At 44.4% G+C, this 14,492-nt stretch overlaps 1 protein-coding gene across 2 annotated transcripts in view; it reads left to right on the top strand.

The window, feature by feature from the left end:
- The window catches only part of ITGA9 (integrin subunit alpha 9), a 350,116-nt gene that overhangs the window by 299,506 nt on the left and 36,118 nt on the right, over window positions 1-14,492 (top strand). For both annotated transcript variants that reach the window (XM_060308137.2, XM_030830131.3), the window contains exons 24-25: window positions 13,311-13,436; window positions 14,293-14,412. In XM_060308137.2, the coding sequence (XP_060164120.1) occupies window positions 13,311-13,436; window positions 14,293-14,412 (246 nt within the window). The remainder of the gene's footprint in view (window positions 1-13,310; window positions 13,437-14,292; window positions 14,413-14,492) is intronic.

Below are 14,492 nucleotides of genomic sequence, written 5' to 3'. Positions count from 1 at the left end.
TGGGGAACAAAACAGACAAAAAATAATAATTTCCAGCCCTCGCGTAGCTTACATTCTGGTAGAGGCAAGTAATAAATAAGTAAAATGTATAGTACATTACATAATACGAAATGCTTTGGAAAAAAATAAAGGAGGCAAGGGGGTGAGAGTGGGGAAGTTTCTGGTTTTAAATAGAGATGTCAGAGCAGGTCTTTCTGAGACCTTCATTCAGGGTTGGGGTGGGGGAGGACCCAAGTTGTCGCAGGAGTTTGTAAGGTGATCTTCTTTGTTCATAAGGCCTTGCCAAGTCTGTGTTTTCTGATAATTCTCTTTCCTTGATTTTGGCGCTACTTGGTTTCTCTCCTTTGCAATTCCAACCCCGCATGCTGCCCCTGCGTGGTGGTGTCCGAGTCCAAACTGGAAACCAGGAGTCTCTTTGTGTGTACTCGTCAGCACTCACTCTGGGGGAGCTCTCTTCCCAGAGTGAATCACTTATCTCGCTGGCCACAGCAGTTGACAGTAACACTGATTTTTGAAGCTGGCTGGCTGTTAAGGCACATTTTGCATGAGGAGGGTCCTGGGTTTTATGACTTAGTTATGTTTGGAGGGTAGTTGCAACAAGAAATCTCCCTGCAGCAGGCGTGCTGGAGGCCAAGACATAACCTGTACATAAGCCAAGCCTGACACTTTAAAGCAACCCAGCAAATAACCCAAAGCAAACTCACTTTTTTTTTTCCAGTGTCTACTACTTTCCCTCTTGGTGAACACATGCTTTTTTTTTTTTTTTAATTGAAGTGTAGTTGATTTATAATATCATGTAAGTTTCTGGTGTTCGGCACAAGGATTCAGTTTCATATATATATACGTATATATGTACATATATATATATATATGTATATGTATGTATGTTCTTTTTCAGATTCTTTTCCCTTATAGATTATTACAGAATATTGTGTAGACTTCCCTGTGCTATACAGTAGGTCCTTGTTAGTTATCTATTTTATACATAGTAGTGTATGTATGTTAATCCCAGCCTCCTAATTTATTCTTCCCCCTACCCCCCTTTCCCCTTTGGTAACTGTAAGTTTGTCTTCTGAGACACAAGCCCCTTCACTCTTAGTTTTTTCTGCAGAAATTTCTTCCTCTCCTTCATTCTGTTTTTTCTGTAGAAATTCGAGGGCTCACCCTAAACCAAATCACCACTCATCCTGGTTGGGAGGTTCCTGCAAACAAGAATTCAAGGCTTAGAAACCCTCCTTAGGATGCCAAGTGTTTGGGTGATATTCATTCTTTTCCCTGATATCCTGTAACTTAAATGCTGTCATGTAAAGTTAACTGTTAATAATACAGCTTATGTGATGAGAAGATAAGCGGGGAGGGGAAGAAACCCTTCTCCAATAGGGGCAGATGGACTTCCAGCCCTGGGGTGGATGGGGTGGGGGTGGGGTTCTATGGGATCCAACCCTCTGCCGTGAGACATCTCCCCAGTACAACAGAACCGTGCTTCCAGCAGGTTCTCCAGGTTAAGCCATTCTGATATGCCTTGAATCCCATTTTTTATGACTATCTTCAGTTCATCATGCTCTAATTTCCCGACCTTTTCTGAGTTAAAATGGAAAACAGTTGCCTAGCTCCCTCTGTGGAGAAGTTGAGCTGTTACTTAGTCATTCTTCCCACTTCTCTTCCCCAAAATATCACAGTTCCTTTAGTTCTCTTTTTCCCATCCTAAGCCATTCTCTTTGTTCTCTTAGTATCTAAATAAATAAAAATTCAAAACTGAGCCCCTCCCTGGTGGCATAGTGGTTAAGAATGCGCCTGCCAATGCAGGGGACACGGGTTCGAGCCCTGGCCCGGGAAGATCCCACATGCCATGGAGCAACTAAGCCTGGGCACCACAACTACTGAGCCTGCACTCTAGAGCCCACGAGCCACAACTACTGAAGCCTGCGTGCCTAGAACCCATGCTCCGCAACAAGAGAAGCCATGGCAATGAGAAGCCTGCGCGCCGCAACGAAGAGTAGCCCCCACTCACCGCAACTAGAGAAAGCCCACACGTAGCAACAAAGACCCAACACAGCCAAAAATAAAACAAAACAAATTTACTTAAACAAAACAAAACTGAGCCCCAAGTACTATGCCTTTTTATCCAAGCTCTCCTCATCACAAACGGTTATTACTCTGGCAGGGAGGACCTGATTTACCATTTGAAAATGTGCTTTCTACTCCTAATAATTCCCCAGTGTAGCTCTCAGAGACACCCTGAGGTTCTCTGTAAAAAGATCAACAAGGAGATCTTAGTGGCCAAAACCATGAGGTCCAAAACTCTGCATGATCCTCCCACCTTTCCAGGCCATGTTCTGCAACCTCCTCTGCCCCTGACCCTGTCTTCCAGCCACTCTGGACCACGAAGGCTGCTGACCCACCCACCATGCACTTCCCTGGGCCTCCTGACCTTACTAATGCTTCTCCCTTCCCTTCCCTCTGGCTGTGGAAAGCCCACTCATTCCTCCAGACCCAATTCACACATCCTTTCTTCCCTCAAGCCCTCCCAGATGCCTTCCCAGATCGTCCTGCCTCAGGGCCTTTGCACCTGCCTCTGCTGAGAACACTCTTCCCCCAAATATTTGCATGGCTGGTTCCTTCTCATAATGCAGATCTGAGCCCAAAGTTCACCTTTCCAGGAAGGTCTACCCTGACCACCTTAGCTAAAGTTGCAAACCGCCTATCAACTTTCTGTCCCATTACCCTGTGTGCTGTTTTCTTCATAGCACTCACCACTATCTGAAATTACTGTTTTTAATTGTCTGTCTCCTTCCAGAAGACTAAAAACACCATGGAAGTAAAGGTCACAGCTGCCTTGTTTTCTGTGCATCCCTAGTGTTTGGTGCCCGGACTCTATGCACATATGCACTATATGCAGTATGTGCTCAAATAAATGAAAGCATTGGCTACTCCCACTCTGTCAGTATCACCATCACAAATATTTCTCTGGGCGTTAGGATAGGGTGTGTGTCCTTAGACACCTACACACCCTGCTGCACATCTAATGAGCACCTCATACGTTCCAGGAACTCAGAAAATGTGCACTGAATTTCAATCCCTGAGTAGACATGTTTTGACAATTTCCCTCCACCCACAACAGAGGTTGCTTTAATTTCAATGTGGGAAAAAGTAAAAATGTAAAACTTTGAAATAAGGGGCTGAATCACTTATTAGAAATGAAGGCTTTGAAGAGCAAACTTAAACTCCACAAATTTTGATCAGAGATATTATGAAGACGTTCTCTCTCTCTCTCTCTCTCTCTCTCTCACACACACACACACACACACACACACACACACACACAAGTCTGCTGATTTCAGTGATGACCTCAAACCATTTTTTTAATTTTTCCTTCTTTCTGCACATGTCTGAATGTGAGTTGAATAATCAGGTCCTGAAATGGGTCAGAATTAGGTTGGCTGTAATTTTTTTTTCTCAACAGAAGCCAAACACTTAGGGGAGATGGCTGATGGAATTCTGGAGCAAGAGTTACGTTCCTGGGCTCTTGGGTCAATTTTTTAGTTTGGCTAGAGGGAGAAAGCGTGTGTGTTTCTGGGCAAGCTTACACCTGAGCTGCACCCTCTGGAAGGTGGTGATGAGCTCCAGCCTGGGCTGCGCGTGCACAGTGTGGTTCAGAGACTGCCCTTTAGCCCTTGTGGACAGAGCGAATGAATCAAGGCAGTAAGACCAGCTCCCCACTGGCTGAGGGCTCCACCTATCAGGGTTGCGGGGCTCGTGCGCAGGGCTGCTGTGACATCTAGAAGCATTAACGCTTTGTGGCAGCATGCGCGTGATGATGCTGAGGCGCCTGTGTTCTCTGGTCTCCCAACACAAATGGGCCTTAGAAGTTGGTGGTTATGCAGTTTACTTTCCTTCTTCCTTTTTTCATTCCTTAAGAGCAACGTAGCCCTGTCACTGCAGGGGTGATGGGTTGTTAGCAAAGTTGGTAACAGGAAATCTCACTGAGGATAAACAGAACACATCAGCCATTGCCCAGAAACACATGGTTCTCATTGAACCTGCCGAGGACTAATTGTGTGTGTATCAGAAGCACGAAAACAGGAAAACTCCTTTCTGATAGACCCACCAAGCCTCTTCTGACCAAAAGGAACTTTCTCAGCCTTGTTAGATACTGAGAAGTCATTATCTCCCCAGCTGTCAGGGTTTTAACTCCACTTAACTTCTTCTAAACATATGACCGAAAGCATGTTTCAGGACTCTCACGAAGTCTTAATAAAGCTTTAGATTCAATGAGTGACATCTAGGATTCTCTTTTCACTGCTCTGATGCGTATCCCCTCAGAAAACCAGTGTAAGAGGTTAGACAGATGCTTATACCTGAAACATAGCATCCAGAAAATGACTGTTATTTACCTTTTGGTAAAAGAGGAATAATAAAGTGATGCATCTAATAAATGCAGAGATAACTCAGCGATTCCATAGGTGTGTTGCTTTATCCTTTAACGTAAGATGGGTATGAGCTTCACTCTTCACTATAAGATGGGTCCAAGAGTTAGAACCGGAGCTTAAATAAGCCAATACAATTCCGGGGACTGTGTTATGTCCCACATCAGGGCTACTGACTCATTTAATATTCAAATCAACAAACCATTCTGCTTCCAAAATGTTTCATTATCTGTGGAAGGAAAGTATTTTTGGCATGCACATCAAGTACTCAGATAACATTCTTATGTCTCTCTTTTTTGCTAAAGAGAATCTGACCACATCTGGAAATTCTTTGGTGTCACTGCTTCTCTGAAACTACATCCCATCTGTATCACTTAAACTCCAGTAAAAGGCCATCCCCGTGCTTTGAAATGGGCCTCGTGGGGCGGGGCCGGGGTGGGGTGGGGGAGACTTGGGTTTCTCTGATAAAATGTAAATGAACGCTGTTTTACTGGGCAGCCTGGTGGTGGCCTGCACTCTTGACTTTTCAGCATGTTGGCCTGTGACACCCAGAGGAAAAGGGTGTGGGGAATGGGGAGGAACACCATTATTTTAGCCAAACCCTAGAGCTGGTGGGAAAAAATCATTGCCTTTTATGATAAGAAGTGATATCTTTTATGAAATAATAGCATATTCATACAGAGGACAAAATTGTACGATGGATCGTGCTCTCTCTTTCCTCTGGAATGTTGGTTTTGAGGCTTTGCCCCTTTATTTCCTGTTTCAGTTTTGGTCTCAGTAACACACTGACCTTTCAGATCAAATGCAATTTTTCCCAGTGTTGATGGCCTTAAGGGATGGGGAAGGGGGTTGGGGAGGCAAGTCTTTCATTTAGAAGATAACTTTTCAGCTAGAAAGAGAAAGGACATCTGGAGTTGAAGTTACGGTCTTTTCAGGCTTTTTTGAGTTGCTGTCTTTCCCTTTCTAGAAATTAAAAGGCACTAGGTCATTGTTACATTTCTTGCTCCTTCTGCTCCATTTCCAACTCTGCAGGTTTGTCAACGGGCTCTTATTTATGGACGGCTGTTCTGTGCTCTCATTTACACATTTCAGTTCAAAACCAGAATTCAGCTCTTTATTTGCGGAGTGAGGCTAGGAGGGCCTGTCCAAAGCTAGAACCTCATATTAACTTACCTTGTATTGTTGTGATCATCAAAATACTTCTCCTTTTTGTCTATTTGTAGGAACACATTGAAGTCTGTAGCTACACACAGAAGTAAATATCAGAAAATCAGAACTTGCCAAACTGATAAGCAAGGGGACCCTTTTCACAAAGCAAAAGAATTCATAACTCTTGAGAGAGGTCTACCAAAGGATGCCTTTGACAACTCCTACCTTTAAATGATGTGCACACACACAAATTGTGTTCTCAACCTTTCAAATACATAGGTAACATAGAACTGGGCATATCCATTATAAGGAACTACCCAAGATGGTTATCACTGTTTTTATAATGTCTTTGCGGTTGAAGAAATCAGAGTGAATAAATGGAGACTTTGAGCACCCAACCCTTCTAGGTTATTCTGGGTCTGCATTATACAGTCTTGAAATGAACGGTGATACATAAAAGTATTTTTCTTAGGATTTATTATTAAAATGTTGTCATCTTTCACTGTTCTTTCGGCAATATCAAGAAAATCATAGCAATATGATTTAACATAAAAGATAATAAAAAGGGTTCTTTAAGACTGTAAAAAAAAACTATCACAGTTTACGTTTTGCTGAATGGAAAATATGTAGCTCTTATTTCTCTTTCTAGTAGTAAACATCTTATATCGGCCTAAGTAACCAGTTGGTGTCATTTCTTGACCCTTTTATGAGGGCGATATTTATTTCAAACATTGGAGTCCTAAAATTAATATCCGCAAAGCCATTGTGGTCAACGTTCAGCCTCCCGTGGCAGAAAGGGAACTTATTATCTTCAGATACCGTGGTTCCAAGAGTAGGCAGTAGGTAATTGAATTAGCAAAGTAGGCATTCAAAACATTCTCTGGGTTTTTTTAAGCTCAAGGGGCGTGTGAATTCAGAGGAGCAGGTGGACCCGTCAGGGGACGGGTCATGTTTACCCAGTTGCCATCAGCTGTGATCGGTGTCACATGATATGGAAAAGTGGCCCAGGGATGTAACAGAGAACAGAAAGTCAACGATTAACAGATAAATGTGAGTTAACATGAAACACATGTTATTAAAAAATGAACCTATGCCCCCCTTTAATCCAGGTCATTCCAACAAACATAGTTTCTAGACCAGACTTTACCCAAGACCCACGTTGGTGGAGACGCAAGGATTGGCTCCTGGGCAGAACTGTTGTCACTGAGTTTATTCCTCTGTTAATTTAATCTTCCATTTCTCTTTTATTTCCTATGTACTATGTCCAGGGAGCATCAAGCCAGGGACACTTTGGTGACCCTTCCCATCCCTAGAACCCAGCCAGCTGGAATATGGTTAAGGAATGAGGCTGATGCTGGTAGAAAGGGGACATCCATGCTTTAGCCTGTTAAAAATATACCAGTAGGGCTTCCCTGGTGGCGCAGTGGTTGAGAGTCCGCCTGCCGATGCAGGGGACACGGATTCATGCCCCGGTCCTGGAAGATCCCACATGCTGCGGAGCGGCTGGGCCCGTGAGCCATGGCCGCTGAGCCTGCGCGTCCGGAGCCTGTGCTCCGCAACGGGAGAGGCCACAACAGTGAGAGGCCCACATATCGCAAAAAAAAAAAAAAAAATACCAGTAATACCAAAAATAATAAATATACCAAATATACCAATAACACCAAAAATATACCAATAATACCAATAATTAAGGAAAAGTGGTTCCTTAATTTTGAGACATGTTAATCCACCTTCTGGATAACTTCCTACCTCTGTGATTTGCCTACAAGGCGCTCCTCTGTGTCCAGGCTCACCTCACCTGCCTCATTTCTGGCCGCTACTCCCCAACATTCATCCAATGCTTGACCACGTTGAACTCCCAGGCTCTCTAGACTCAAGCCTACTGTTTGTACCTCCATGCCTTTGCACATGCTGTTCTCCTCTGCCTGGAATTCCCTTCCCCTGCTCCCTTTACTCTCTAGAGGTTCTCTTTTCCTCCAGAATTCACCTGCAATGCCACCTCCTCTGAGTCAGGGATGCAGTTCATGACAGAGACTGACTTGTTGGCTGAGAGAGAAATTTGTAGATTGACAATCTACAATAGGAGCCCTGCTCTGAGGGCTGTGAAAGGATAAACCATGAGATGATGGAACAGAGGCTGTGCATCCTGTGTGCAAGGAAGGTGGGGCTGGACAGGGAGCTTCGTGGTGGAGACTTTGGAGATGGTACTCCTTCCACAGTCAAAGCTGACAGGTACATAACAGGTTCCTTAACCTCTCTGGGCCTCGGTTTTCTCATCTGTAAAATGGGGGTGAAACTTCAGGAGACCAGATGTCCCAGTGTGCCTGGCTCATACCTGATCTATGTCTCTGTCTTGCTATTCTGTCTGTCTGACTCCCCGACTTCATTCTCAAAAATATCCCCATTTAGATAATAAATTATATGTCACTTACTGATAATAGTACCCTCTGTGAGTGGGTGTTATAAGGATTCAGTGTATCCCATAGCTCTTAGAATAGCACCCAGTGTTAGCTAGCATTTTTCCCATTTATATCTGCGTAGAGATGGGGCCTTAAGCAGCTGGAATTGGTTTCCAGGGTGATGTGCTTGGAGCAAGAGACTTAGAAAACACATTGGAGGACTTTCCTGTCCCTCAGGCCCACGGACAGGGACTCTATTAAGGCTACTGTGTTCTGGGAACCTGGGAGAGACCTGTGTCCTCTCTCTCACTCTAGGTCAGCCGACAGCAATAAGTACCTTGTACAGACCCCTCTTTTGAGGCCACAACATGTGGCCCCTCAGTAGAGCCCACAGGAAATGCCGTTTCTTACAACCCCTTTATCAGACCACCACACCCTAGAGAGTCTTTAGTAAAAGCTCTAGAGGTCCTTTTCCACCTGGTGGCAGGTAATGATAAATTCGACCCAGAGAGTTAATTCCCTTTTTCAGTATTTTACCCATGAATCAGCCCCAGTTCATACTTTAAACCCAGTATTTCATGAATGAGGCTTTGCCAGGCTACCTGGAGTGCACTGAGGACACTTCATCCTCGGATAGGCCTGGGCCCTTGAAGACTTCTGACTATGAAGGTTCCTCTGACCCAGGCTGACCCGGACTCTGCCACCAAGTGATGTCCCCATTCTCTTGGGCTCCCCACAATTTCCCAAATCACCACCAGTTCTTGGTTTCAACTTGCACAATGTTTTCTTTGGGGTCAGGATGAGGGGAGAGGCGGAGGCCAAATGGCAACAGCAAACTCTCAATAGCTGCATTTGCCAAATTCAGCCTTAACACTGTGTCCTGTATCCTCTTGTCCTTTTTTGTGTGTTTGGTAAAGTTCTTTTATTCACATTCCAGTAGATACGGCCTATTCCAGCCCCCAGAGGTCCTGGAAGATGAGCAGCCGTGTCATGGGAAGCATTTGGACTCAGAGAGTCTGGAAAATAGATGAGAAGTGGGTGGACAGGGATGAGCAGGGGGCAGTGGCCGCAGAGTCCCTGGCCAGCCACGGAAATGAAGCTGTTGGATATGAGTGCCATAGTGCTTGGATTGTCTGCAAGAAGAAAACCTTGCATCTCCTTGATGATTTTACCCCCAGACGGGGTGGTTAGAACCCAGTTGTGGGGGGTGGGTGCTCAGTAATTGCTTATCTATGTAGCAGGAGATTAGGTGACCCCCGCTCTAATGAAAATGCAGGAGAATCCTCAAGGGGCATAATTAGCAACTGAGGACAACCTTAGTGATCACGTAGGCCACCATCCTAATTTCACAAGTGGGGAAACTGAGGCCCCAGAGACCTGAACTGCATCAGCTGTTAGGAGCCCAGGACCGTCAAGTTCATCAAGGCCACCTGTGCCCCAGGATTCCTTCACTGGGTGCCGCTTGCTGCCACCAACCAATCACGTGACCTTGGACGAGTCACGGAACTCAGGGCCTCTGGTTCCTTACTGTCAGCCGAGGCCATGGGACCGTATGATCTTGGAGCTGCCTTCCAGAAACAACATTCCAGGATGCTCTGTTTCCCTTCCAGCCTGAGACAGCATGGAGTGGCCTGGCCTCCCAGCCAGCAGGCACTTTATCTCCCATGGAGCAGAAGTGGGTCAGGGTGGAGGACTTTGGGATTCCTGGGCTTGTAGGCTCATGGTTCCTTCCCTTTGACTGGGGTAAGAACAGGAAGGGATGGTTTCCCTCCACCTCCACCTCCATCCCCCACCCCTCCATGACTCCTACCCCAGCCCCATCCTCAGCCTCTGGACCTAAGAGGCAGGGAAGTGGTTGCAAACAGGTTTCTGGAGCTGGATGACCTGCGCTGCAGCCCAACTCTGCTGCCTGCCCCCTGGGAGACCTGGCCCCCCTGCCTCTCAGCTTCCCCATCTGTAAAATGCTGACAGTAATAGCACTCGCCTCACAGGGGTGCGCAGTAAGGGCTGCACAAGTGTCGGGTACCGTTGTGTCCATCACACACGTTCTATCCATGCACACAGAACAATCCCTTGCCCTCATGACCCTGGTCAGGGACCAAGTTGCTCATTTTAGCTGAGGGAGCGTCTACAACCAGATTAGCTGGTCTGAACCAGACCCATGCAGCACGGAGCAACCTTCGGCCTCCTTTGAGAGAGGACCACCCTGAACGTCCCTGAAAAACGTTGTTTTCCCTGATTGAAGTGATTCCCATGTAACCACAGTCGGGAGCATGACTGGCTGAGACTTTCATTCACCACAGACTCAGCCTCCACTTCCCTCCTCCAGATTCCCCTGAGGCAGATCAGATGTCACATCAGATCACATCACGTCCCTGTCATCACTCTGTTCACAGGCCCCTAAGACACTAGGGGAAAAGAGGAAGATGGAGCTCCAAGGTGTGTCTGTGCCCCACGTGTTGGCACCGGTTGCTCCTCCCACCTCTCCCTGTGGTTCCCAGCACCCTCCCCCAAGGTGCTGGTGTCCTGTGGGCATGACAGTGAACCTGGCTGGGTTGGGACTCTGCTCCTACACTTCCCCTCCCTGCTTGGAAACCCAAATCGCCCACTGCAGAGCCAGGAGGAGCTCTGCCCCATCCCTGATTTTAATTAGGAACGGATGCATCCTGCAAGACTCAGAGTTCCATCTCTCTCAACCCAGACCAAATGTGTTTGGGGGTCCAGGCCTGGTCATCTCCACAGAAGAACATGAATCCCACAGGGCTGCAGAAGGACTGTTTCTCCAGCGGCTTTTCAGCAAATGTCCACTCCAGAAGACAAACAGGAAAAGTGGAGACCCACATGCTTCTGAGTGAAATATGATTGGAATTAACATGAGCACACACATTCAAGTTCTCAAATGTTCAGTGAACAAAATGTTTTCTATCTGCGAGGTGCCATATATGCCCAAATAGAGGGCAACCCCCAAAGAACACAATCCACCACTTTGCTAAAGAGGTAAATTTAACAGATTTTTGGCCAACTTGACAGGAATCAGAGCTGTGATTGCTTTTGGGCTGAGGATGGGAATTGACTGGAAAAGGGCCAGGGGAAACTTTCTGGAGGGATGGACGTGCTCTGTCCCTTCACTGGGGTGGTGGTTATGTGGGTGATTTCATTTGTCAAAATTCATCAGATTATACCCTTAAGATCTGGGCATTTTTAGGGAATGTAAATTTTAACCTCAATTTTTAAAAAAATTAGAAAAGTAAATACCTACTTGTAATACTTAACCTAATCATGTAGTCGCACACTTAAAATTATACAAGAATACTACATTAATTTATATTACTGTTTTTATTCACACATTTCACAAAATGATTTTATGCAGATGTGCATCTTTTGAGATCAATGGATAGCATTATTAAAGCCACTTTTTTAGTTGACAGTATTCCAAAGCATATCATCTTCAATTCATCTAATTTATTTGAAATGCGGAACATTTTGAATCCATGTTTGATGCTGAAATTTTATTGTAAGACACAAATACCCATTTGCATAACATTACAGCAGTTGTTTTTCTCATCTGTCTTAGAAGTGATTGTTCTTGATTCTCACGACATAATCAGCCAATGTTTTGCTTTCCAAAAATGAGCTTTAAAATATTTATCACAACTTACAGTTGCACCCCAGGAATAATCACCACATCTATGTTAAATCTCATTGCCTCCTTCCCATTAATTCTTCTAGTGACCTCGAAAAGCATCCAAAACCAACACTGATTGAGACCATTTCAGACTGGTGTGTCCTCCCAGATTTTGTGGTTCGAATAAAGCAATTGAGAGAGTACCACATTACTTACTGTTTTAAAGAACAGTAAGTCCCTTGAGTTCCCTGGTGGTCCAGTGGTTAGGACTTGGCGCTTTCACTGCCGTGGCCCCGGGTTCAATCCCTGGTCCCCACAAGCTGAGAGGCGCAGCCAAAAACAAACAAACAAAATGCAGTGCATTTTAAAGAACAGTAAGTCCCCAAACTATGAGAGACTTTTAAAGGCAACACTCTATTTTCTAAGAGTTAATTTGAGGAAATAAACCTTCATCTTATTTATCTTCAGGCATATATAGTAAATCCTGGCATATGTGTTCAGACCAAAGATAAAATAGAGATTAAATTTGGAGATCTTGTTTTAAAGTTCATTGTTCAAAGATTAGCATTGTTAGCTTAAGTTAGAAGTTTCCATGTAAAAACTTTAAACTAGACCTTGCTCCCTACCATGAATGAGAAGCTGAAACATTCTTGAATCAGTGTAAACACACTATATTTTACTCAAAGGCATTAAAGATAGGAGAGTGTAGTTTAAGTAGATGATTCTGGTTAGAAATCAGATTGTAAACACAATCCTAAATTATGAATTACTAACGATTAATTTTGCAACTTGACCTTAAGTCATGTCAAAGCTTCAACTACACACAGTGTGATATGATGATATATAAAGAAGGCTTTGTTTTTTTCAACATTTCCCCAGTTTAGGCATCAAAAATAGTATTGTTCTTAAAGAAACCAACATGGAAGACTATGTACTGTTGTTTTGATCTTTTTTTAATGTTGCTGTTGCTCAGCATTGTTTTTCCACTGGACTTTCAAAAGCTGTCAGAAGCAAAATCAGGTAACTCAGCAAGGGTTCCCAGGGCATATAAGCTCCTGTATGGCTCAATGCAGTGGATGCCAAATTTTTTTTTTTTTTGGTAGCAGAATCCTGGTTTTAAATGACATTATGTGTGGTTGATGCTCTAGTTGGAACAGAGATGGGAGCCCGGAGCAGTCCTGCTTGGTGCCCTTCTCCTCTCTAGGGAATCCACTGAGGGGTTCCACAGCACCTAGAGGTTCCGTGGAACACAGTTTGAAAACCTCTGACAGTGGGCCATGCCTAAAGGCTGGAACTCAGAAGATCTCGGTCTAAAACCTGAGTTCTGGTCTGTGTGATTGTTAGCAAGTAATTTAACCTGAGCCTCATTTTCTTTCTCCAGACAAAGAACATGAATGCTCATTTCAGAGAGTTGATGTAAGGATGTTTTTAAAGTTTATTTTGTCCACTCTTCCTTGGTCACAACTCACTTGCATGTTGTGTGCCATCTCAATTATTTAACAACTTAGCATCCACGTTTTTTATTATTTGGCCTTGTTGATGCTACTACTTCTGCCTTTCAGCTTTTCAGCCATTATTGTCCCCTGGAGAATGGACCAGGGGGAACAGTTGACTTTGGGCTCTACCGCAACGTCCTCTACAATAAGGGATTCCAGGCTCATGATCCTTTCTTGGGATGGATCACTCTGACAGGTTTCTTTTCATTTTCAGGTGGGCCAGGAGAAGGGAAACTGTTCTTTCCAGAAAAACCCAACCCCCTGTATCATCCCTCAAGAACCAGAAAATATCTTCCATACAATATTTGCTTTTTTCACAAAGTCGGGAAGAAAAGTCTTGGTAAGAATTTGCTTACTGCTTGGGTTAACATGGGTGGTCCTCATTAGGAAGGCAAGTCTGAGATGAGAAGCCAGTCTTCTATTTGGCATTTATTATTTCCCAAATCTGGTTTTAATCAATTGGCTTAGGAAGTCACAAGGACTGTAGTCAACTCCTATTTTTCAGCCTGAGGTTTCTATCAAAGTGTTAAATTTACATTTCTAATTCCATTGGCTGGCAAAGGGAAAACCTTTGCAACCCACCAAGCACAAAGTTAAACATTTCTCCCACTAGTATGAGTCTAATCAAGAGTGATGGTTCTCATACAACCACTTTGTATACCACTATTGGGCAGTATATACTAAAACTAAACATATCTGTACCCTATGACCCAGCAGTTCCACTCCCAGGTATATCCCCAAGAGAAATGGGTACTTGTATCCCCCAGAGACATGGACAAGAATGTTCACAGCAATCTTATAATAGCCAGAAACTGGGAACAATCCAAATGTCCATCACCAGGAGAATGTATAAACAATTGCAGTGTACCCATACACTGGTGTATTATGAGCAATAAAAACTGCAACACCAACAACATAAGTAAATCTCCCTTCTTTCTCCTTGCAAATCCAGTTTTTTGGTAGGGTGCACCAGTGAGCTTAGACTTGAAGGCATGTTCTGGTGCCTGCCAGGAAGGAAGTCCCTTGATTGCCCTCTGGTGGCAAGAAGGAATAATTGCATCTTCCTATGGATTTCCTCTACCTGGAATGGCCTTGGTCCGCAGAATAGAAGCTCACAGTGCCCTCTGTGCTATAAATGCTGTGCTCTTGTCTTTGTTCTTAATACGGTTTGATCATTCTCTGTTTGTTCTTCTCAGGACTGCGAAAAGCCAGGAATTTCTTGCCTAACAATGCACTGTAATCTTAGTGCGCTGGCTAAAGAAGAAAGTCGTACTATAGACATTTACATGCTGCTGAACACAGAAATACTGAAGAAGGTAAGCCCTGGGAAGCTGTACTATTGGGGTTCATTTAAAAGCATTTGAATTGGTTTCCTCAGAACAAACTCTGCCTGCCC

Source organism: Globicephala melas, chromosome 11, assembly GCF_963455315.2.
Source record: "Globicephala melas chromosome 11, mGloMel1.2, whole genome shotgun sequence".
In the NCBI taxonomy this organism is placed as follows: Eukaryota; Metazoa; Chordata; class Mammalia; order Artiodactyla; family Delphinidae; genus Globicephala; species Globicephala melas.
Note: the sequence above shows the minus strand (reverse complement) of the source record. Positions and strands in the feature narration are given on the sequence as shown.